Raw genomic sequence first — 21,915 nt, 5'->3', positions numbered from 1 at the left:
TGCCCTGGAGAACTGGATCACTGTCTTTAGGACCAAGAGGTCCTAACCGACCTGCAGACTCAGGGGACGGCCACCAGGGCAAACGTCTTTGTGGCGTTGCTGGCTGCAGCCTGGGAGGGCCGGAAGACTTGGACTGGACCAGTTACTCACCTCTCTGAGACTCGCTGTCCTCATCTGCACAGTCAACAGGGACAACAGTGCCCATCTCACAGGATGAGGAGGGTTAGATGAAAAAGCAGACAAAGTACCCGGATGCACAACACAAGTTCAAGAAACAGCCGGTCCTGCTCTCCCCAGGCCGTCAGCAGGGGCCAAGGAAAGGAAGCCACGTACCCCAAGGCAGCAGAAGACTGTCAGGGGTGACAAAACCGATCGGTGACACGCAGAGGTTCTAGCAACTGCAGAGCTGTACGAGATACGGGCAGGCAGTAGCTTCATGTCACCCTCTGGTCAAAGCGCTTGACTAGCTAACAACTTCCTACTGATGGAACATTCTTTCACTGGAACTGCAGTGGCTTCTAACCTACCTTCTGTACTGTACTGTCCCCATGTGACTTCTCCCCTGCAAGGGAGCTACACTGGGCTCGAAGCCCTCCTGCCTCAGGCACACTGTTCCCCCGCCGGCCCCCACCTGTCGCAATCCTGCTCAGCCCCGCCCAAGGCTCAGCTCGTGTACAATTTCCTTTTTTATTGAGGTGAACTTCCCATAACATCGAATTCATCGTTTTAACTATTTTAAAGTACAGCTGACCCCTGACTGACAGGGATTTTTCCAATAAATATACAGTGGGCCCTGAGTATCCACAGGTTTTGCATCATAGATTTAACCAACCTCAGACTGAAAACAGTATTTTTGATCCGCGGCTGGGAATCCGCAGCCACAGAGGGCTAACTGCATGTGTTGTTCTACGCCATTTTCCATAAGGGACTTGAGTGTCCTTGAGTTTTGGCTTTGGAGTGGGGAGGGGTCCTGGCCCCAATCCACCATGGATCCCGAGGGACACCTAGAGTTAAGTTTTGGTGAGTCAGGTTATACGCAGATTTTTGACTACGCAGGGAGGTCGGTGCCCGTGACCCCTGTGCGGTTCAAGGGTCAACTGTACACATTCGGTGGCTTTTAGTGTATTCGCAAAGCTGTGCGTCCATTCCCTCTATCTAGTTCCAGAATATTTCCATCGCTCCCGAAAGGAACCTCATACGGTCCCTTCGTGGCTGTCCCCTCCCCACCGCCCCCGGTCCCTGGCACCTACTCATCTGTTTCTCTCTGTGGACTCACCTCCCCTGGACATGTCACGGAAATGGACCCCTACACTAGATACATGTGACTTCTTCCCTAAAGTCCCCCTTAAACATTTCAACGTCTGTGTCCTCCCTCCTGCACCCTCCTCCACAGGCACAGTCCTGAGCGTCAAGGGGGCAGACACCTATGGCTCCAGGGGTCTGGCCCAGGGCCTGACACATACCATCTGTTTAGCAGAAATTTGTGAAGCCAACCCGCCGCACAAGCAAGGGACAGGCAGCGCAGGTGGAGGCCATGTGGCGTCGAGGCCTCTACTGCCACTGGAGCCTGAATTCCTGGGGGCGGGGAGTTAAGGGTGCCATGGTCCCTGCCCTGATGACCTGCCACACCCTGCCAGAGTACTCTCCTGGGTACAAGCAGAGGCCACACACATAGCTGTGGAGGATGTGGTGTGTCTCCCTACTCCCCCCCCACCTGGCTGGCAGCTCCATGCAGCCCCAACACAGCAAGCCAGGTGACAGCCGCTGGGGACATTACTGGTGGTCATAACTGGAGGGGTGCTGTTGGCATCTAGGGAACAAAGGCCAGAGATGATGCTCAGTAGCCTGCAGTGCCCAGGATGGCCCCTGATGTCTGGGCGCTGGGGTGGAGGACTCTGCCCTAAAGGCAGGCAGGCATTTTGGCTCTCTGTGCTCAAAGCAGGGCTGTTCCAAAGCAAGCCGGGCCTCCAGGAGACAGAATAGCCCCTTGGTGGCAAGGTGACTGCACTGGACCCCTTCCATCCTGGAAGGGAAGGCGATTCGCCTTGACAGGAAGGAAAGACACATTTCGGGCACAGGTTTGCTCCCTGACTGCAGGCCCTCAGCTACCACCCCTCTGAGGCTTACAGAGCACGCGGCTTGTCAGCATAGGGCCCCACGTAACATCCCGTCACACTGCGGGACACACTATCCAGCAAAGGAGGCGGGGGAGTGACCCTATGACTGTCGCCGCCTCTGTTGTGTCACATGACAACCCACCGGTCCACTAGGACAGTAGATAGCTGATTGAAAACAACTGAGACACTGGCTTGGGGACAATTTCTGCAAAGATCAGGCACCGACCTTCAGGATGTACGGTACACGGGGGCTGTGACCTCCATAAGCCCTAAATTCCCAATAGGAACGAAGGGATGAAGCAAACGGGGGGGTGTGCCCCATCATCCCCGTGACCCACCTGGGGAGTCCGAGCCGCCCCTCCCTGCAGCTCTGGGCTCGGCAGTCTCGAAGGTCCCCACAGCAGATACACAAGAGTCTCACTGACTCAGAAGCTGGGGGTGCCACCTGGGCACCTGGGGCTACTCGTAGGTACCAAAGCAGCAGCAGGCCAGATGTGGAGCCCCGGGGCATGATCACCAGGGAGGGCATTGTCACACGGGGGGGCGGAGGGGAGGTAGGCAGGAATGTGCCGCATCCACGGACACCCATGCCACCTGAGGGGCACAGCACAATGCCCTCTGGGACCTGGAGACGCTGCCCCTGATACAGGTGAGGGCGTGGAGGGTGGGGGCTGTGATGGGGACAGGGACGGGATGGTAGGGAAAGAACATGACACCCAGACCCTTGGCGGGGCTGCTGGAGGACGGCCTTCAGCTGGGGTCTCTTCACAGGGCTGCCTGGCCCCGGGGTCAGGGGCCAAGGACCCCTCCCTTTTCCAAAGCTGCCCACAGGCGTCCCAGGGCAGGCCACGCCCCTTCCCAGGGCAGGCCACGCCCCTTCCCAGGGTAGCCTGCACTTGACCAATCAGTGTGGAGACATAAAGGCCTGGCTGTGTTGGCCCAGCTTGGGACAATTCAGAAGGGCCTGGTCCTTCCAGCCCCAGAGCGCGCCCTGTAGGGTCGACCTGCACTGCAGCCCAGCGTCCCCTCTGCCCACCCCGCTTCTTTCCTGCCCTTCCTTCGCTTCCCAGGTGCGGGTCCCCAGATTGCTCTGGATCAGCGCCCTGCACATTAATCTCAGCCTCGAAACATGAATCCGGGGAACCCCATCTGAAACAAACAGAGAGGGTAGCTGAGCGTGAATCACTAGCTGGCTCTCAGGTGCATGCTCACCCCCGGACCCAGTAAACAAAGAGGCGCAGGTGAGTAGAATAAGCCTTCTCCCCAGCAGGGCTGAGTCCCCTGACATTTTACTCCTCACACCCACTGTCCTCCTCACCTCGGAGCTCCTGATTCTCCTCCAGACAGCGCTGGAAGGTCTCAGGAGCGCCCTGCTCCGAAGGCAGGTGGAGCATGGTCGGCTTCCCCAGAGAAGACTCTTCACCCAGCATGTCCTGGTCCCCGGCCGGGCCACCGCTGGGCTGCACCATCTCACACGGCTGACTCTTCCAGGGGGGCCTGCTCATCCAACAAGTCAACGTCTGGAAGAGAAAGGCCACAGAGGCATCACATGAGACCTGTGCTCTCTGCAGGACGAGGAATGAAGCCTGTGCGGTCCTGGGGCCACGCGCTATGCAGAACGCCAAACACGATGTCAAGTGTAGGAGGATGACAAAATGGGCTTTCTGACCCAAGAGGTGACACCTACTCCCCATTCCAAAGAGAGGTACAGGTCTATTGCCATGCTACCATGAACAAGCCTGATCCCATCTGATCTCAGAAGCTAGGCAGGGTCAGACCTGGTTAGTACTTGGATGGGAGACCACCTAGGAAAACCGGGCACTGTAGACGTAAAAAACAAAACAAAACAAACAAACAAACAAAGGGAGATGCAGGCCCACATGTAGGGCTTGGAACGTCCACGGTTCAGCACCGGTTATAAACTCCGCCTAGCACCTCTCTCCAGGCTGGAAGCTGAAGGTGAGAATTTCAACAAAGGAGGGGCAGTTAGAGGATTATTTTTGGAGGGAGGTGTCCATGAGCTGGTAATTCTAGCCCATACACACATCTCCAGGCAGGAGTGGAGGGTTTTGGCCCCTCGCCCAGTGCTCACATCCTGCCTCCCAGAACCTGTGAACATGATCTTATTTGGACAAAGGGCTTTGCAGATGTAATTAAGTGCAAGGTCTTTAGAGGAGACCATCCTGAGTTAGGGGGACCCTAAATCCAATGACAGGTGTCCCCATAAGAGATAGAAGAAGACACAAACAGAGGAGAAGCTGTGTGAAGATGGAGGCAGAGACTAGAGTGATGTGGCCACAAGTCAAGGGACACTTGGAGCCACCAGAAGCTGGAAGAGGCAGTAAGGACCCTCCCCTGGAGGGAGTGCGGCCCTGCCGACACTTGATTTCATACTTCTGGGCTTCAGAGCCCTGAGAGAATAACTTTCTGTTGTTTTAAGTCACCCAGCTCACGGTCAGCTCTTACAGCAGCCTGAGGAGATTAATATACCTAGTAAGAGGGGCTTCGAGGAGACCAATCAGGACCTGTTGAGTGTCCCCTGGAACTGAAGGGCCAAAGGGGGCATCTAGTATCTGATGCGTCCCGAGGAATCTGAAAGTGGGAGCTGGGCTCACAGCCTAAGACAGCGGGGCAGAGACACAGGCTGAGCTGTCCCCATTCTTCTGTGAACTAGAGTAGAGGTGGGCCACATGGGATAGCGCCAGCCTGGAGCCCTTCCACATCCTGCCTAAGGAGACCGGCTACCTGGAGTAGGAGGCCAATCTCATTGCAAGCTTCCAGGACCGGGCTGAGGGAGGCTTTAACACCAGATGCACTTGGACGTTTGACTATCACACTGAACACCGCACTAACCCATCAGCAGTATCTGACCAACCACAGATCCCTCCCTAAGCTTCCAGAACAGCCACTCTCCTGGTTTTCCTCCTACCTCACTGGCCGCTCTTGCTCAGTCTCTTTCACTGAATCCTCATCAACCCACTCCACCATGTTGTGGTGCCCTGGGGCTCTCCTCTGGGATCCTGTCTCTTCTCTATGTAGTCAGCCCAGTACCAACTCCGCCCAGCCTTATAGCTTCAACCTCCACCTGAATGCCAATGATGCCCCAAATCAGACCTCTTTCCTGAACTCGACTCACACATCAAACTCAACATCTCTACTCAGAATCTCGTAGTCCTCTCCAAACTAATCTCTCTGAATCTGCACTCCTGACATTCCCCAGAGCCAGCTGCCCACTGCCTTCCTTATTGTCAGTTGATGGCAAATCCATCCTCCGGTTATCAGGACAAATACCTTGGATCCTTCTCCATTCCTGTCTGTCTGTCACAGCTCATACCCAATCCATCAGGAAATTCTATCAAAATGTATCCCAGAATCTATTTGATGACACTAAGCAATCAATGTTAACTATTTTTAGACATCACAATGGTATTGTGGTTATGTTTTTTCTGAAGTCCTTCCTTAGAGATGCATACTGAAATATTTACAGATGGTGTCAAAAATTCACTTCAAAATGATGGGGGAACTCCTAGGTATATACCCAAAAGAAATGAAAACACATGTATACACGAATGCTCACAGCGGTGTTACTCATAACAGTCAGAGTGGAAACAACCCAGGCCATCAACCGATGAATAAACAAAATCTAGTATACTCTCATACTACCACAGGGATGCATCTTGCAAACATTATACTAAAAAGAACTCACAAAAGACCGTATATTGTATGATTCCATTTATACAAAATACCCAAAATAGGCAGCTACATAGAGACAGGAAGAGTACCGGATGCTTAGAAGTGGGGGAGATGGGGTGATGGGAGTGAGAGCTAAAACTACAAAGTTTCTTTTCGGAGTGATAAACAGTTCTGGAATTAGTGGTTATGGTTGTACACCTGTGAATATACTAAAAACCAATGAATATCAGATTTCAAATGGATGACTCATGTGGTAGGTGAATTATATCTTCATAAAGCTGTTATTAAAAATAATAATGACGGGAGAGGATTGTAAAGAATGTTAAAATCAGCCACAAATTGATAACTGTTGAAGCTGAGGTGGATACGTGGGATTTACTGTTCTTCCTACTTTTGTACATCTTTGAAATTTTTCAGAATAAAATGCTCAAAGCACCACCGTCTCTCATTTTCATTACTGCAATAACCTAACCTGTCCTTACCCTTGCCCCCACCTCGACCAGAATGATCAGCCTAAACGGTAATCGCCATCACGTCCGTCCTCTAATCAGATGCCAACCATGACTCCTCACTGCCCTCTGTGTAAAAGCCAAAGTCCCTACAACGGCCCTACTAGACCCTGCACTATCTGATCTCCCACTGCTTCCTCTCCAAGGACCTCACTCACTCTGCTCCAGCTATAATGGCCTCCTTGCTGTTCTTAGAACATGCCAGCCTGGCCCATTCATCCTCGAGTCACAACCGGTATGAGCTCGGGTGGACATCGATCGTTTTGAAAAGTGAGCAAACGGAGGCATATGAGGTAAGCTACTTAGCTGCCACACTCTATTCGAGTCTTTTTTACAGAATTTAACTACCTCAAATGCAATCAAGTTTGATGAACAGAAAATGTCTCCGAACTGAAGTCATCCACGAACTAGGGGTGTGGTCAGACTCCGCGCTATGGGAGGAGGGACAGGCGGAAACAGTCCTGCTCACTGCCAAAGTAACCTGGGTCCTGCATCGGCCCGCCTGGGCCAGTGCTCTAAAAACGGATGGCAGAAACGGACCGGGGCCCAACAAGACGGGGAAGCTTGGTTGTCCGGGGGACTCTAGGAGGCGGCGGAACGCCCACCGATGGTACCCTGTCTTTGGGGGCAAAGACCACACCTGTCAGCAGAATCGGTCCGACGTGAGAAGGGCGGGAGCAGTGGGCCGCGAGCGCTCCTCGAGCCCCGGCGCGCTGAGAAAGTCCGGGTTCCGCGGTCGCCCTTCCCTTCTCCCCCTGCCGAAATTCCCACTTCCGGCTTCCGTTGTCGTAGCTGTGGGATCCGGAAGTAAAATACACAAGCCCCGCCCCCGCCTGGGAGGCTGTCAACAGGTTCAAGGGGGAACCCCAGAGGGAAGCCTGAGCCCGCCAGCCTCGGCCGGCCCGCAGGATGCCCCCCAGCGATATGAACCTCCCGCTGCTTTTCGGCGTAAACCCACACTCCCCCTTGTCTCTCGGGCGGCGGCAGCCCGCCTCAGGGCGCTCGGTCGCCCCACCCCCGCCAGAGGAGGATCCAGGCTTGACCCGAGTGGACTACGGGTCCGGAGAAGGGGCGTGGCTGAAGCCGGCCCCGCCCATAAACGGAGCCGATGGGCGTGGCCACGCTACCGGCGGAAGTGGAACCCTCCGCGAGGGCGCCGGACCGCCCGGGGCGGGGGAGAAAGCTAAGGCTGTAGGGGCGGGGCCGGGCCAGCGATGGAGACGTTGGCAAATGGCGCAGCGCTGCACGCTGACCCACGAGGCATCGGGGACGCAACACAGCGGCACCGGGGACAGCGGGCTGCTCGCGGCCCAGCAGACAGCGCAGGTGCCCAAGGGGCGAGGCGGGTCGAGGGAGGGGACCTCGCTCGGGGACCTCGCGTGGGGACCAGCCTGGGATGCGCGCGCACCTGCCTGCACTCCGCCCCGCAAGGGAGGGCCACATGGAGGCCCCGCCCGCGCTCCTCGCCTGAGGCGGTCAGCTCAGATCAGGTGCCCGCCCCCGCTGGTTAAATGGACCGGCGGGTCTCAGGCCCCGGAAACGGCCAGGAACTCTGGGCCTGCGAGCGTGACAGGCAGTGGCGGCAACGGTGAGGCTCAGGTAACGAAGTGGGCGGGTGCCACGCCGGCGGAGGGGCACGCTGTGCCGCGAGGCCCTCCGATTTGCCATGCTTGAGAGGCGGGCAAAATCAAAGGGTATTAACGCATCCCATGGGACCCTTGGGGAAACCAAGACCCTGAGAGAACCAGGGACTTGCTTGTCCGGGTGTCCCAGCTTGGCAGGAGGAGGGCCAGAGCAGCGGGGTCTAACACGCTTCAGCTCATTGTGGAGTTTGTGCCCGATTCCAGGGAGAGAGATAAACCTAGGCGGGCCGTGCAGTGCCCCAGCCCAAGCTTACTCAGTCCCCCGGAACTGAGGCTCTAGTTGGAATCCACTAGTGTTCTGAGTAATTTTGTAATGTACGCTGCCTGGGGAGTATGGCCGGAGCTCAGAGCCAGCAGTTTCTAACTTCCCAGCTGTCCCGCCCCACCCCACCCTTCACGGCCAGTGGTTTCAAATAATCAGAGTTCAGCTGGATGAAAACCCAAAAGACCCCTCGATAAAAGGGGCCGGCTTCTCAAAGCTCTTCTGTTCTCGTGCCTTGTCAACAAGTCTGTCTTTCACCAGAGAGCATAATGGCAGAGCAGGTGGCCCTGAGCCGGACCCAGGTGTGCGGGATCCTGCGGGAAGAGCTGTACCAGGGCGATGCCTTCCATCAGTCCGATACACATATCTTCATCATCATGGGTGCATCGGTAAGTCTCCCCCAGGCCCCGCGTCTTAAAAGCTAAACTTAGAGTGTGACATTGCTTCAGGTCCCTTCCTGCTGGGTGCCTGAGCTTTCCCAACTGATTGATTGTTGTGGGGCCACATGGGCTCTGCTCACTTGGGCTGTCCCTCTTGCTCCTGCCGTGTGCCACTATCACCGCGACACCAGCTGGTGTACACACGCTGCGAAGCATTTGTAAACTGCACAGCCGTTGACTGCAGACCCGCGTCCCGGAGCTGGACGGCCCTCGGGAGCTATCTGATTGAACTTCCTCCTCCGTGGGGAAAACCGAGAGGCAGACAGGGGAGGCTTTTCATTCTGTGTGTACCTTTTTCAAACCTTTTTTATGGCTTAACGAATGTCACACAGTCGGTTAGTTCCAGAGGCAGGATCTGAGGCGCAGTCCCCACCTTGTCTCTCTCCACCACGTAAAGTTCTGTGGGAACAAACACTCAAGCTTTCTTCGAATATTATCTCTTAGTCCCAAATTCCAAGGCCTGCTGAGGCGCTGTGACCCAGCCCGTTGTCTAGCCAAGGGCTCTGCCATTTTGCTCTGATAGGAAAGACCTAGGTCCCCACACTAAAGTCCCCTCCCAGTGTTCCGTGTGGAAGCGAGATCTGCCAAGTGGCGAGGTGTGGGCGGGGGGATGGTGAGGCGAGCTGCCAGGGCTATCTGGAAGTAAAAGTGGCCTCCTCGTCTCACTCTTAACCTTGGACATGACCGAGAATCTGCTAAGCATCACATGGCCATTTTTGCCCATAACTTATTGTATAATCTTGAGCAAGAATTTAACCAAAACTAGATAACAGATAATAGACGTTTGCTCTCTGTGCCTTCCACATCACAGCCCCTTCCACTGGGGGGGCAGGGGCCTCGGTTCTTTGTACATGTATCAGAACATGCCACTCCCTGCCAACTTTGGGATCCTGATCAGAACTTGGAAATGGAGTGCCAGAATGCAGGACGGGAGACAGAGTGGGGGGCAGGGGGCTCTGCCCCCGAGAGGAAAGAGGAAGGGCCGTCCTAGCGCTGTCCTCTGACTCCCCATAAGCCCAAGACGGGGACTATGCATGAGGAGCACATGGGGTCAGGTATGGCCTCCATCCTGGCCCCAGCCTCGTCCCTTTAGAGGACCCATATCTGCGCTGGCCACAAATCTTAACACCTAGGACGCTGACCATCAGGCCCTTTGTCCAAAGAATAGCTTGGAGGAGAAAGGAACTCAGGATTATTTCTCCTTCCTTCATCCTTGTAGCGGAGCCTCCCAGGCCACAACAAATGGCTTACAATTCCAGGCCCTCAACTCTTATTAGATTCTTCACTGAAAGCATCCAAGCTTGCTATGCGACCTGGGGCCAGTGTCTTCCCCTCTCTGAACTTCAGCATTTCCATGTAACGAATGAGGGCTTCTTTGTTTTTTTAAGTCTTTCCCCTTTATTGAGGTTCGCAAATGAGGACTTTTGAAGCAAGTGCCAGGGTCTTCGGGCTCCACTGAGCTGATCCTGTGACTTCTCACTGCGTTTACCTGCGGCCAGCTTGGGGTTGGGCAACTTTATTTCCTTGCAAGCAGTAGGGTTCCCCTTTTCCTCTCTGCTCTGGGAGCGACAACTAGAGGCTTCAGAGCAGAAGTGGGACATGCCACTTCAGCAGGGCGGAGGGGGACTTCAAAGAAGAGCCTCCTGTTTGTTTCTCTGTCCTCCTACTCCAGGCAGGCGGGGCTCCCCTGCTCAGGCAGCACCTAGAACAGCGCCCAGAATCGGGCATCGCCTGCCTGCCCCGTCCACGCAGCAGGCTGGTAGGCAGTAGGCAGGTAGGCAGCGTGGTACCCTGGGAAACCAGTGAGTCTCTGTTTATTCAGCCGACAAATGGCGACTGAGTGCCTTTTCTGCAGCGTAGCAACGCAGGCCCCACCCTCCTCGTTGGACCTCTGTGCTGGGGGGCCGGGACCCGAGGTGGGTTAGCAGCGCAGTAAGAGTTCAGAGTGGCACATGCGACAAAAGACACAAATGGTCTCTTGTGTCCCCAGCGCCCCCACACCCATCCCCAGCACACAGATCTCATGAGGAGGGCCTGCAGAGCAAGGCTGGTCCACGCAAACAGAAGAGCAGACACCGAGCACCCAGCGGCCAGCGGGCCCCCGGGGCAGGCCAGGCCCATGCAGCCGTCCTCTGCCCCTTCCTCCTCCCTCGCCAGCTTACCCAACCCTCGCCTTCGCACCCAGCTTCCTTCCTGGGCGCATTGTGATACTGGAATTACCCAACGGGCTCGGAACCGCTCTCTGTTCCCCGCCACTGCATAGCCACTTCCACCCTCTCAGGATTCCCACCCCCAAGCAGAAAGGAAGTGGAGGTACTTACTGTCCCAGTCCAGAAAGCTCTGGAATGAAAGCAGCCAGTTTCTCCTTACAGACCAGCAAGAGGGGAGGAACCTTGGGCCTGGCAGATCATGTCCTTCTTTATCTGATAAGACCTTGGCCAGGCCAGAGTGACTTCCCTCCAGGGGATGTGGAAAGGAATGGAGCCGAGAGAAAGAGCTAGAACTGGGAGTCCGCTTGGGCAGGATTGGCTCACTGCGGGGGCCTCAGGCTTCCCTCCTGGAGCACAAGGGCCACAGGGTCGATGGGCACTCAGGACCCACCCCAATGACCGGCCTGTGTCAAGGATAACCTGGCAGCCCTGGCCCCGCCCTCTGCTCAAGATGTTTCTGGGCTGCCTTCCCCTCGGCCGATAAGTTTCTTGCTGTGTCATGATGATGTTGGCACCCCCCCAAAGCCCTGGTGATTCACGAGCCCCAGGGTGGAGGAAGGAGGCCCTTTTGTTGGCTTTACAGCCGAGCCTACCTCAGCGACCTCCAGCTCTGACACTCCAGAGGCCAGGAGCCAGCTGGGCCCCAGCCAGGGCCTGGGCTCCACCCTGGGAAACCTAGCAGGTCCTCGACTTGACTGACCCAATGGGGACAGGACGGCCCACTCCTGTAGCTGGCAGCTGGCCTGTGGCGCTCCTTGCAACGCCTTCTGCCCCAAAACCCTCACCAACGCGCGTTGGCAGTGGTTTGGCCTTATAAAACGAGAGACTGGCGCCAAACCTGGCTGACAACGGGCAGGTGGTGGCCCAGGTTCCTTTGCCCCAGCCAGGCCAGATACTGGTGGCTGGAGATCCTAATCAGACCCTGTTTCTCCAGTTAAGTCACTGTGTCCCCAGTCTCCGCTGTGGTCCTTGAACGAAATGAGGGGTGTGGGAAAGATTGCCACATCTCACCAGTAGCCCCCATGCCTGCCCCGCCCCCACACGGCGTGCTCAGATTTGCTCAGTGCGTTCCCACATTCCTTCTGCAGAGTAGTCCAGCCTGGGCCGGCAGGGAGGACAGGCTTCCCCCAGCCCAAGGAGACCGGCTGCCGGGCCCCACACTTCCCACTGTCCTGGGTCTTACGTCACCTCTCCGTCGGGTGACTTGGAGCCCAGCAGACCTCTGGTCGCAGGGGCTGAGCTGAACAAGGCAAGCAGGTTCTATCACTAATTAATTCCCAAGGGAGCAGGAAGAACAAACAGCTTGGACTTTGGGGCACCGTGACTCAGCAGACAGGAGATTGTTCCTTGCTACCGATCCATCACTCGTAGTCTGCCTCGGTTCCTCGCAGCCTGCTGGAGTTTGATGGGAAGCTAACGTGACCTGTCACAGGGAGGCTGAGAGCAGTTTGCAGGCCACGATTCTGGTTGTTTCTCCTGGGGGCTGGTCCCCAGCAAGCTGGCCCTCTCTGGAGTGAGCGGGGCCAACACTGAGCCAAGGTGCCAGGAACAGAGTCCCCCTCCTGCCCCACTGGTGGGAGAAGCCAGAGGCAGGCGTTCGCTGAGGGACGTGGAGGGGGAACTGGATGCCCAGACTGGGGGTCAGACCTGGACCTTGAAGGACCAATAAGGGCTGTGGCAGTGTTTCACCTGGAAGGTGGCGATGCGCATAGAGACCCACTCCAGAGCGCTGGCAGGCGTGGGCAGGCACGCTGTCAGGGAACCCTGGTTTGGGAACCACCCACTTGGGAAGTTTGGGGTCGTAGTGGAGCCTGGGGATGGCCGGTAGACACTTGCCTGTGTGGACTTGGAGCTCGGTGAACTCCGGACTGGAAGACACTTGGAGTTGTCCGCATGCGGGTCCTCACCCGAAGCTCAGGAGGAAGTCAGGTCACCCACGGAGACTGGAGGCAAAGCAAAGAACAGGAGGAACCTGAAGATTCCGAGCGCCAGCCAGCCCTGAGCTCCTGATGCATGACGGGGCGGATCCCCCTCAAGTGCGGACTCAAGAGACAGGGTCCCTGGCTGCGCGCAGGAAAGGCTTCAGGTGCGAGCCTGAGTCCGGGACAAAAGGGAGGTTTGTTAGAGAAGGAGTAACGCTCCGCAGACAGAGACGCAGCCTCGCAGAGACCGAGGACGGGGAGTGAGAGAGCCCCCAAGTGTTCGGGGGATTCGGTTCACAGGGGATTCTCAGTTTCTGGGGATGACAGCTGGAAGTTCCGGTTTTCCTGCCCCCAGGTCTGCAGCGTTAAAGACCCGTGAGCCAGCCCAGCCTTTGTTCTGCAGCTTCCCCGTGGTCTGCGGCTTGGTTTTGAATAGGGTGCAGCTTAAAGACCTTGCTTAAAGACCTTGTTTTCCTTGCGGGTCTGTATGCAGGTTAAAGGCGGGGTAAATAGTTCATTAGGAACCTCAGCAGGAACCTCCCTTTGTTCTGTAAGTTCCCTGGTCTGTTGCAAACTCTGAATACAACTCGGTCTACTAGTCAATCAATTTCCGTAGTTCTCGTGCTTCTTCCCAGTATCCCTCACACTGGCCTGCAGCCTCAGAAATGGCCCGTGCCCACCTCCACCCATAGTGGGATCGCCCGCCCCAGAGCACCCGGCAGGTCCCCAGTGCCTTCCTGACTGCCCGTCTCCAGGGGCATTTTTAGCCAGGTCGGGATTGCTTTAGTTCTGATCACATGGCCTCCATTTTGCAATGGTCACTTGCTTCTAAAAGGTAACCTCGCATCAAGTCCTCAGCTCTCTATCTCTGGGGTTGGTTCTTCAGCCTGGGGCGAGTGTGGATCCACCTGGTCGGGCATGTACTCCCCTGTTGATTTGGCGACACCCCACCGAGCGTGGGTTGCTCCCAGACTCATCCCGCGCTCCAATTACAGGGCAGGCAGATGAAAGGGCTCCCTGCCCTGTTCTCCAGGAGCCTGTGACATCCCCGCCTCGTCCTCGTCCACCCGGAGGGGAGAATTCCTTTGTCAGGTTACAAAATAAAAGCACGCTGGAGTGGCTGCAGCGGCTGAACTAGAGCTTGGGGAGAAGGAACTTGGTGATTCTTTCTCGTGAGTCTTCCGTCTTGTTTGTGGGGTCTACCGTATTGTCCGCTCACCGTTGCCGTGTGTTGCACCTGAACTTTTATTTTGGAAAATTTCACACGCACACGAAGTCGACAGAATGGCACATCAAACAGCCACCGCCCACCGCCGAGCTGCCACGACATTCTGCCATCTTGCTTCACCCCCTCCCACCCTCTGCTTGATGACTGGTTTTGTTTTTTTCAGTCTGTTCTTTTTGTGAACCAAATTTACACACATCGAAATGCACAAAGCTCAACTGTGCAGTTAGTTACACACCTTTATCATGATATGGGATGTCTCCATCTTCCCAGAAAATTCTTGGATGGCCTTGCCACCCCCCGCTCCAGACAACTGCTGATATAATTTCTGATAGATTAATTCTTGCCTAATCTGGAGCTTCGGCTAAGTGAGTGAACTCATAATTAGTCTTGTGTCCGGGTTTTTGGCTCAGCATGTTTTTGGGATTTGCCTGCATTGGGTGGGATCGCTAGCTGTCACTTGTTGTCACTGAGCAGTAAGCCCATCATGTGAATATACAGCTTGTCCATCCACATGTTGATCATTTTGAGCATTTGGATTGTTTCCAGCTTGGAGATTTTGTCAAGTAAGCGCCCCGCATCGTGTCCAATGCTCTGTGTGGTCATTCTGTCGGCGTACAGCAAATCCTAGTAGGTGTAAAATGGTATCTATTTGTGGTTGAATTTGTGTTTTTCTGACAACCAAAGACCTAGAACATTCCCTCACGTGTTTATTAGCCATTCATTTCTCTTTCTTGCGAAGCGTCTGATCAAGCCTTCAACCACATTTTTAATTGGGCAGTTGTCTTATTTTGTCGTCGGATGCTTATATATTCTGGATACAGATACATTTGGTGAATATGTTCTCCCAGTCTGTTTTGCCTAATCCTCTTCTTAATAGTGTCTTATAAACAGGAGTTTTTAGTTTTGACAAAGCCTTAATTTATTGTTTTTTTTTTTCTGGTTATCGTTTTCTGTGTCTTACGAAATCTGTGCTTACTCCTATCTATTGACTTATCGAATCTAGCACTGGCAACCTTGCTAAAGTGTCATTATAAAAATGTGCCTGTAGCTTGGTTCAAGGCGATCTCGTTTCAGCAGATTGTCATCTACGAGTAACGCCAGTTTTGTTACTTCCTTCCTTTCTGATCGTTACGCCATTTTCGTTCTGCTGCCTTGCTGTGTGGGCCGCTAGTTGGCCATTGACTGAAGAGCCAATGGCAGGTACTTCTCTCGCTCCTAGATTTTTCAGGGGGATATCTCCACGTCCCTCCCACGTTTCCCCATGTCTGTGGGGTTTTTATAGGTGTCCTTTATCAAGTTAAACATGTACGTTCCCTTTTATCCCTAATTTGATAAGAGTTCTTATCATGATAGATGTAGAATGCTCTAGAACACTTTCTCTACATCTGGTGAGTTTAGCAAGGTCACTAGATTTTTTAAAAAATCAATAAATAGGAGTAGATTTTGTTTTATAACTTTGCACCTTTGATCTGTTCATGTGACTTTCAATGATTTTGTGCTTTTTGATATGAAACCAACCCTTTTATTCCCAAGGTGCCCCTGGAACGTGGTTCTGACATGTTACATTTTTAACATCACACCATTGGGTTTGCTGCTGTTCGCTGCAGGGTTTTGCATCTGCGTCCGTGAACGTGACCGTGAATGAGCTGGGCAGGGCCTTCCCATTGACCTTCCTCATAGATCTCAGTACTCAGGCTCGGTGACTGGGCCCTGTGCCGTTTGCAGCAGAGTTTGTCTCAAAATGGAGCTCTGTCTCTCTCCTTGGCATTTTGGTAGAACCAGCAGGCGAAGCTTCCTGTGCTGGGGTCAGAGTTGGGGTTGTCCTGGTGGGAAGGTTGGGGACTGCAAGCCTATTTCCTCAAGGACCGTCGCCCACTCAGGTCTCTTACTCCATTTTGATAGGTTGGATTTTTCGTGAAATTTGTCAAACATGGAATAAGGTTGTTCGTAAAACCGTCTTCTGTGTCACGTAACTATAATTTTGTCACATCGCACTCCCGATTCTCAGTACATTTTAAAAAGCGATCTTGCAAGAGAGTTGTCTGTTTTTATTAGTCGTTTTCAGATACCACCTTTTGGCTTTGTTCGTCTTTTTGTAGTGTTGTTAGTTTGTTTTCCATTTTATTATTTTTGCTTTTCATTATTTGCTGCCTTGTGGTTTGTTTGGCTTAAAAATTCTACTGTCTTGTTTCTAACTTCTTAAATTAAATGCTTTAGCTCATTAGTTTCGAGCTCTTCTTCTTCTTCTTCTTCTTCCTCCTCCTCCTCCACCTCCTCCTCCTCCTTCTTCCTTTTTTTTTTTGCTAACGTAAGCATTTAAGGCCATGTCTCACGAGTTTTCCTGTGTGTTCCTTTTATCGCTACTCAGTTCCAGCGAATGGAATGTTCAGATTTCCTTCTTCGGCCTGTAAGCTGCTTCGAAGGGGGCCTTTTGCTTTGGGTTTGGTTCTGCTCGCTTGCACTGAGACCAGAGATGGTGGTCTGTGTGACTGTGGGGTGGCCAGGTTAGTCGGTCATGGTACCTCCTGTCAGCACAAGGTCTGGCCACCTCAGGCTGGCTCCTGTGACACACAGACACAATCAGCTCAAGGTCAGGATAAAGGGCTAGCACGGGCTCTAATTCAGTGTCCTCTGGCTACATACAGGAACAAGATGGGTGTGCTTGGGGCTGAGTGGTGACCCTGAGTGAGTACCTGGGTCTCCAAGAGGGGAGGTGATCTAAGTCGTGTCCCCAGCCTCTCCTAACCATGCTTCTTCCGCCTGCCACAGGGTGACCTGGCCAAGAAGAAGATCTACCCCACCATCTGGTAAGTGTCCCCCTACTGCCCATCACCCTCCTCGCCTTCCCTGCCCTCCCTGCCCAGGCCACGGCCATGCTCTGCCCTCAGGTGGCTGTTCCGGGATGGCCTTCTGCCCGAAAACACCTTCATCGTGGGCTATGCCCGCTCACGTCTCACGGTGGCCAACATCCGCCAGCAGAGCGAGCCCTTCTTCAAAGTGAGTGTCTTGGGGATCTCTGCGGGGGGCGTCCCCGGCCCATTCTGTTCCTGCTCTCCACTCCTTCTCCCCCTGGCCTTCCTCCCTTGTCCTGGCGAAGTGGTAGGGCCTGTTAGAACTAGCGCCTGGGGCCTCTCCTCATTGCCCTCCTCAAAGCCACCCACACTATCCTGCCAGACTGGTGCAGAAGCTCTGCCCACCTGCGCCCACTGCTTCCGTGATCATGGGAGGAGCACTGGGCGCAGAGAGGGGGCAGGGACCTTTCTAGCCTGAGACCCCGGTTTCCCAGCTGCCCCTCGCCTGGACTCTCTGGTTCCCCGCTGCTGCACCCTGGGGCCAGGAGCGGGAAAAGCCTCCATACCATGGCGGTCCTACAGATTTGTGTTTTCCCAGCACACCTGATTTTGGCATAATGACTTTGGAGAGAGGTGTTTCTCCCAGGTCGAACTTTCCCGAAGTCTGACTTCTGTCTTGGGGCACGAGGTCCCCAGGGGTGACACGGCCCAGCCTGCAACTGCTGGGTCCCACCTCCTGCAGTGTTCCCGCTGCCCTGGCCTCCCCCTGTGGGTGTGCAGAGCTGACAAGATGGGGGCGCATCCAGTGTCGGGCCATGACTGCTGAGCCCTGAGGGAGCCTGCCCTGGCCATGGGGTGAGCAACGGAGGGCTGAGGAGGGTCCAACTCCCCTGTGTCCGTCTTTCCCAGGCCACCCCTGAGGAGAAGCCCAAGCTGGACCAGTTCTTTGCCCGCAACTCCTACGTGGCTGGCCAGTACAACGAAGCAGCCTCCTATCAGCGTCTCAATAGCCACGTGAACGCCCTCGACCAAGGGTCAAAGGCCAACCGCCTCTTCTACCTGGCCTTGCCCCCCACTGTCTATGAGGCTGTCACCAAGAACATCCGAGAGAACTGCATGAGCCAGACGTAAGGCTTGTCTTTTGCCCCTCCTTCCCACCTCCTAGGCGTGCCCTGCCTTAGCCTGGTCTGCCCTGGCAGCTATCCAGAGCCCCTGGGGCAAACCGGTCTAGGGAGTCTGAAGAGAGATGGATGCCCCTGTTTAATTAGCTTTACGAAGAAAGGAGGCTGTAAGGGAGGCTATCGTATGATAGCCTCTCACAAGCATTACTGAAAATTCTACCATGCATATTTACATTCCGGATCCTGTAGACCAGGGGTCCCCAACCTCTGGGCCATGGCCCGGTACTGGTCCGTGGCCTGTTAGGAACTGGGCCACACAGCAGAAGGTGAGCGGCAGGCCAGTGAGCCAAGCTTCATCTATATTTGCAGCCGCTCCCCAACACTAGCATCACAGCCTCAGCTCCACCTCAGATCATCAGGCACTGGATTCCCATAGGAGCGCCGGTCCCTGGTGCCAAAAAGGTTGGGGACCGCTGCTGTAGACCCTCAGAGTCCATCTCTCTAGAAATCCAATTGTCCCTGGCAGCAGTTCCCGCTACCACCACAAGATGGCAGTGTGACTCCATGAAACTCTGCCGGTTGCTTCTCTGGCTTTTTGGCATTTCCCAAAGTGTCCCCCTGTGACCAGAAGGTGGCAGTGTTGCTCCATGAGGATCCTGCTGTCTGCACTTCGTTGTTTTCCCAAAGCCACATTCATCTGTGTTATTTTGTCCTGGTTTTGAATGCAGACTGCCACGTTAACTCTTACTGGGGACTAGCAAAGAAAGGGACCTTTTCCCATTTTTAAACCCACGAAGATAGCTGTGCCCTTGAGGTACCCTCCCCTTGCTCCCCCACTAGCTCCCACTCCCTGAGGAGGGGTTATTGGGGGTGACGTGGCTCTGGGCTCTTGCAGAGGCTGGAACCGCATCATTGTGGAGAAGCCCTTTGGGAAGGACCTGCAGAGCTCCGACCGGCTGTCCAACCACATCTCCTCCCTGTTCAGCGAGGACCAGATCTACCGCATCGACCACTACCTGGGCAAGGAGATGGTCCAGAACCTCATGGTGCTGAGGTGCGGCCGGCGCCGGGTCTGGGGCGGGCACGGGCGGCCCAGCCTGCCCCACTGCTGCCCGTTGGATGCGCCACCAGCCTCTGCCCCGCTCCTCCCCCAGGTTTGCCAACAGGATCTTCAGTCCCATCTGGAACCGGGACAACGTCGCCTGCGTCATCCTCACCTTCAAGGAGCCCTTCGGTACTGAGGGCCGTGGGGGCTACTTCGATGAATTTGGGATCATCCGGTGAGAGCCTGTCTCCCCCGCCCAGGAGGCTCACACGGGCACGGGGTGCAATCCACCTCCCTGTGGGGGTCTCCCCTCCCTGTTGTAGGGGGCTGCTCCTTCCTCACCCCAAGTTCGAATTCTGCAGCAGGAGTATCTGAGCAGTCGGCGGCGACGGGGGGGGTCACCGTCTCTTTCCTTTCCTTGGGGGCATCTGGCAAACACTGAGGACCAGGATGCAAGTTTTGTAACTTGTTGCTCGAAAACCCCACTTGAGGCCCTGTGCCCCCGGAACCTGGCCAATGGGGAGGAGTCCAAGGCGGGCTCACTCCCAGCCTGGAGGCCCCTGACCCAACTTCCACCCGTTTCCCCACCAGGGATGTGATGCAGAACCACCTCCTGCAGATGCTGTGTCTGGTGGCCATGGAGAAGCCCACCTCCACCGACTCGGACGACGTCCGAGATGAGAAGGTGGGTGCAGGCGCACCCTCCTGGTGCCCGCCGCCAGCCCCATCGGCCAGCCCTGAGCACCGGGTGCCCTGGCCTAAGGGTCAGAAGCCCAAGATGTCATGTTGTGGGACTAACAGTGACTGCCGTGTGACCAAGGGCAGACCCATTGTCTGCCCAGGCCTCCGCTTCTTCAGAAAAAAGGGAGGGGTTCCTGGGGGGCCCGTGGGTCGGGAGTGGGGCCATGGTCGTGCCCTTGGCTGGGTGGGCAAAGCTGAATGGGTATCTCCTCCTCCAGGAAGCCCACCCTACCGGGCTATGTGGCCCCATGCACAGGCCACTTTGCCTAACAAGGGGCCCCTCGCTCCCCTACCTCTCTCCCAGGTCAAGGTGTTGAAATGTATCTCAGAGGCAAAGGTGAGCAACGTGGTCCTGGGCCAGTATGTGGGGAACCCCAACGGAGAGGGCGAAGCCACCAAAGGGTACTTGGACGACCCCACAGTGCCCCGTGGGTCCACCACTGCCACCTTTGCAGCTGTGGTCCTCTATGTGGAGAACGAGAGGTGGGACGGTAGGTGACACCTTCGAGCCTGGCAGGCAGGGCTGGCGTGTCCTCATGGAGCTCTTCTCCTGGGGTCCGATCCACTTAGGGGCAGTGGTCACCGCCACAGGGGACGCGGGAGGGGAGAGGGCCAGCAGGGCGGGCCACCTTGCTGTATACTCGCTACACACTGTCACTCACACACACGCACCCTGTCACACTCGCTCTCAGACACACACACGCAGGTGCACGCGACCTGTGGCCTGGACCTCTGGCAGAGCCATTCTTGAGACCGGCCTTGTCCCCCACCCAGGGGTGCCCTTTATCCTGCGTTGCGGCAAAGCCCTGAATGAGCGCAAGGCCGAGGTGCGCCTGCAGTTCCGAGACGTGGCTGGCGACATCTTCCAGCAGCAGTGCAAGCGCAACGAGCTAGTGATCCGCGTGCAGCCCAACGAGGCCGTGTACACCAAGATGATGACCAAGAAGCCCGGCATGTTCTTCAACCCCGAGGAGTCGGAGCTGGACCTGACCTACGGCAACAGATACAAGGTGGGCGCCCGGCCCGGGGCGGGGGACTCTGTGTGCGGGCAGCCTCAGTGACACCCCCTCTCGCAGAACGTGAAGCTCCCCGACGCGTACGAGCGCCTCATCCTGGACGTCTTCTGTGGGAGCCAGATGCATTTTGTGCGCAGGTGAGGGTGACCCCGTGCCCGTATGTGGCAGGGGCCAGGGCTCTGGGCAGTGGGGGCGGCCAGCTCCCTCCCTCCCTCCATGTCCCCGCACCCTCCAAAGCCACAGTGTGTCCCCTCAGTGACGAGCTCCGGGAGGCCTGGCGGATCTTCACACCGCTCCTGCACGAGATCGAGGGCACGAAGCTCAAGCCCATCCCCTACGTTTACGGCAGGTAAGGGGGGCAGGGGAGGGAGCCAGCGGGGCAGGGGGACGGGGGAGGAGGGTGCTGAGACCTGGCCCCGTCACATCTCCCCTCCGCTTGTCACCCTCCCAGCCGAGGCCCAGCGGAGGCAGACGAGCTGATGAAGAGAGTGGGCTTCCAGTACGAGGGCACCTACAAGTGGGTGAACCCCCATAAGCTCTAAGCCCCGGCGAGCCCCCCGTCTGTCTGCCCTCCCCACCTTCCCAGCACCTGCCCCCACGTCGGGAGAACTTCGGGACCATAGGCCTCAGCCTCTCATTCCTGGCCCCGGGCCCAGCAACATTCCTCAGCCACTGAGCACTTGACACTTGCGCTGTGACCGTCCCCAGCCACCAATGGCCCTGTCTGAGCCAGCTTCTGTCCGCAGGGCTGAACCCCAATGGAAGGAAGGAGAAGAGTGGCCCTTCTGTCTGTCCCAGGGTCCTTAGCCTAGGACAGGAGTTAAGGGCAAGGGGGAGGAACCAGGGGTGGGCCCCAGCGGGCCAGTGGCTGACCCACACACCCACGGGCTGTGGCCGAGCCCCTCAGAACCTGGGGAAAGGGAGCAAACGTGTCCACACCAGCCTCAGTGCTACTGTACATTCCTGGTCACCCATTGAAAGGACTTCTGTGCCGCCAGCAATCCCCCATGTATTGGGCCCCCTGAACGTCCCTCTGCCCCGCCAGCTGCCCCAACCAGCCCAGCTCTGCACTCCATGGCCCACCCAACCCGCAGGTGGCCCCCTCTCTATTAGAAAAGCAGAAGCAGCAGGTGGGACCCCCACCTCAGCTCCCTGCCATTAAATATGTAAACAGAT

At 55.9% G+C, this 21,915-nt stretch overlaps 2 protein-coding genes and 1 pseudogene across 8 annotated transcripts in view; 2 read left to right on the top strand and 1 right to left on the bottom strand.

Annotated features, from left to right (window-relative positions):
* Positions 1–11,462, bottom strand: part of IKBKG (inhibitor of nuclear factor kappa B kinase regulatory subunit gamma) — a 22,366-nt gene extending 10,904 nt beyond the window's left edge. Inside the window, exons 1-2 of one of the 5 annotated variants that reach the window (XM_016123906.2) lie at positions 10,986–11,462; positions 3,436–3,637 (exon numbers count right to left, since the gene is read on the bottom strand). In XM_016123906.2, coding sequence (XP_015979392.2) covers positions 3,436–3,622 — 187 coding nt within the window. In that variant the 5' untranslated portion in view covers positions 3,623–3,637; positions 10,986–11,462. Of the gene's footprint in view, positions 1–3,435; positions 3,638–6,959; positions 7,357–10,985 lie in introns of those variants that run through there. The other 4 variants (XM_016123931.2, XM_016123914.2, XM_016123921.2 and 1 more) reach the window with 4 other exon arrangements.
* Positions 3,829–3,947, top strand: LOC118608307 (annotated as a pseudogene).
* On the top strand, positions 7,442–21,915 carry G6PD (glucose-6-phosphate dehydrogenase). 3 transcript variants are annotated; one of them, XM_016123868.2, is made up of 13 exons: positions 7,442–7,645; positions 8,486–8,613; positions 16,794–16,831; positions 16,913–17,021; positions 17,726–17,943; positions 18,833–18,991; positions 19,092–19,217; positions 19,574–19,667; positions 20,028–20,214; positions 20,498–20,733; positions 20,800–20,876; positions 20,996–21,088; positions 21,191–21,915. In XM_016123868.2, exons 1-13 carry the CDS (start codon positions 7,534–7,536, stop codon positions 21,279–21,281), a joined length of 1,668 nt encoding a protein of 555 aa, XP_015979354.2. In that variant the 5' UTR covers positions 7,442–7,533; the 3' UTR covers positions 21,282–21,915. The 3 variants fall into 3 exon arrangements, with proteins under 3 accessions (XP_015979354.2, XP_015979379.2, XP_015979364.2); XM_016123893.2 differs by lacking the exon at positions 7,442–7,645 and adding an exon at positions 7,763–7,907; XM_016123878.2 differs by lacking the exon at positions 7,442–7,645 and adding an exon at positions 7,784–7,918.

This window comes from Rousettus aegyptiacus, unplaced genomic scaffold (assembly GCF_014176215.1).
Source record: "Rousettus aegyptiacus isolate mRouAeg1 unplaced genomic scaffold, mRouAeg1.p scaffold_m13_p_9, whole genome shotgun sequence".
Taxonomy (NCBI): Eukaryota; Metazoa; Chordata; class Mammalia; order Chiroptera; family Pteropodidae; genus Rousettus; species Rousettus aegyptiacus.
This window is presented reverse-complemented; position numbering and strand designations above follow the sequence as displayed.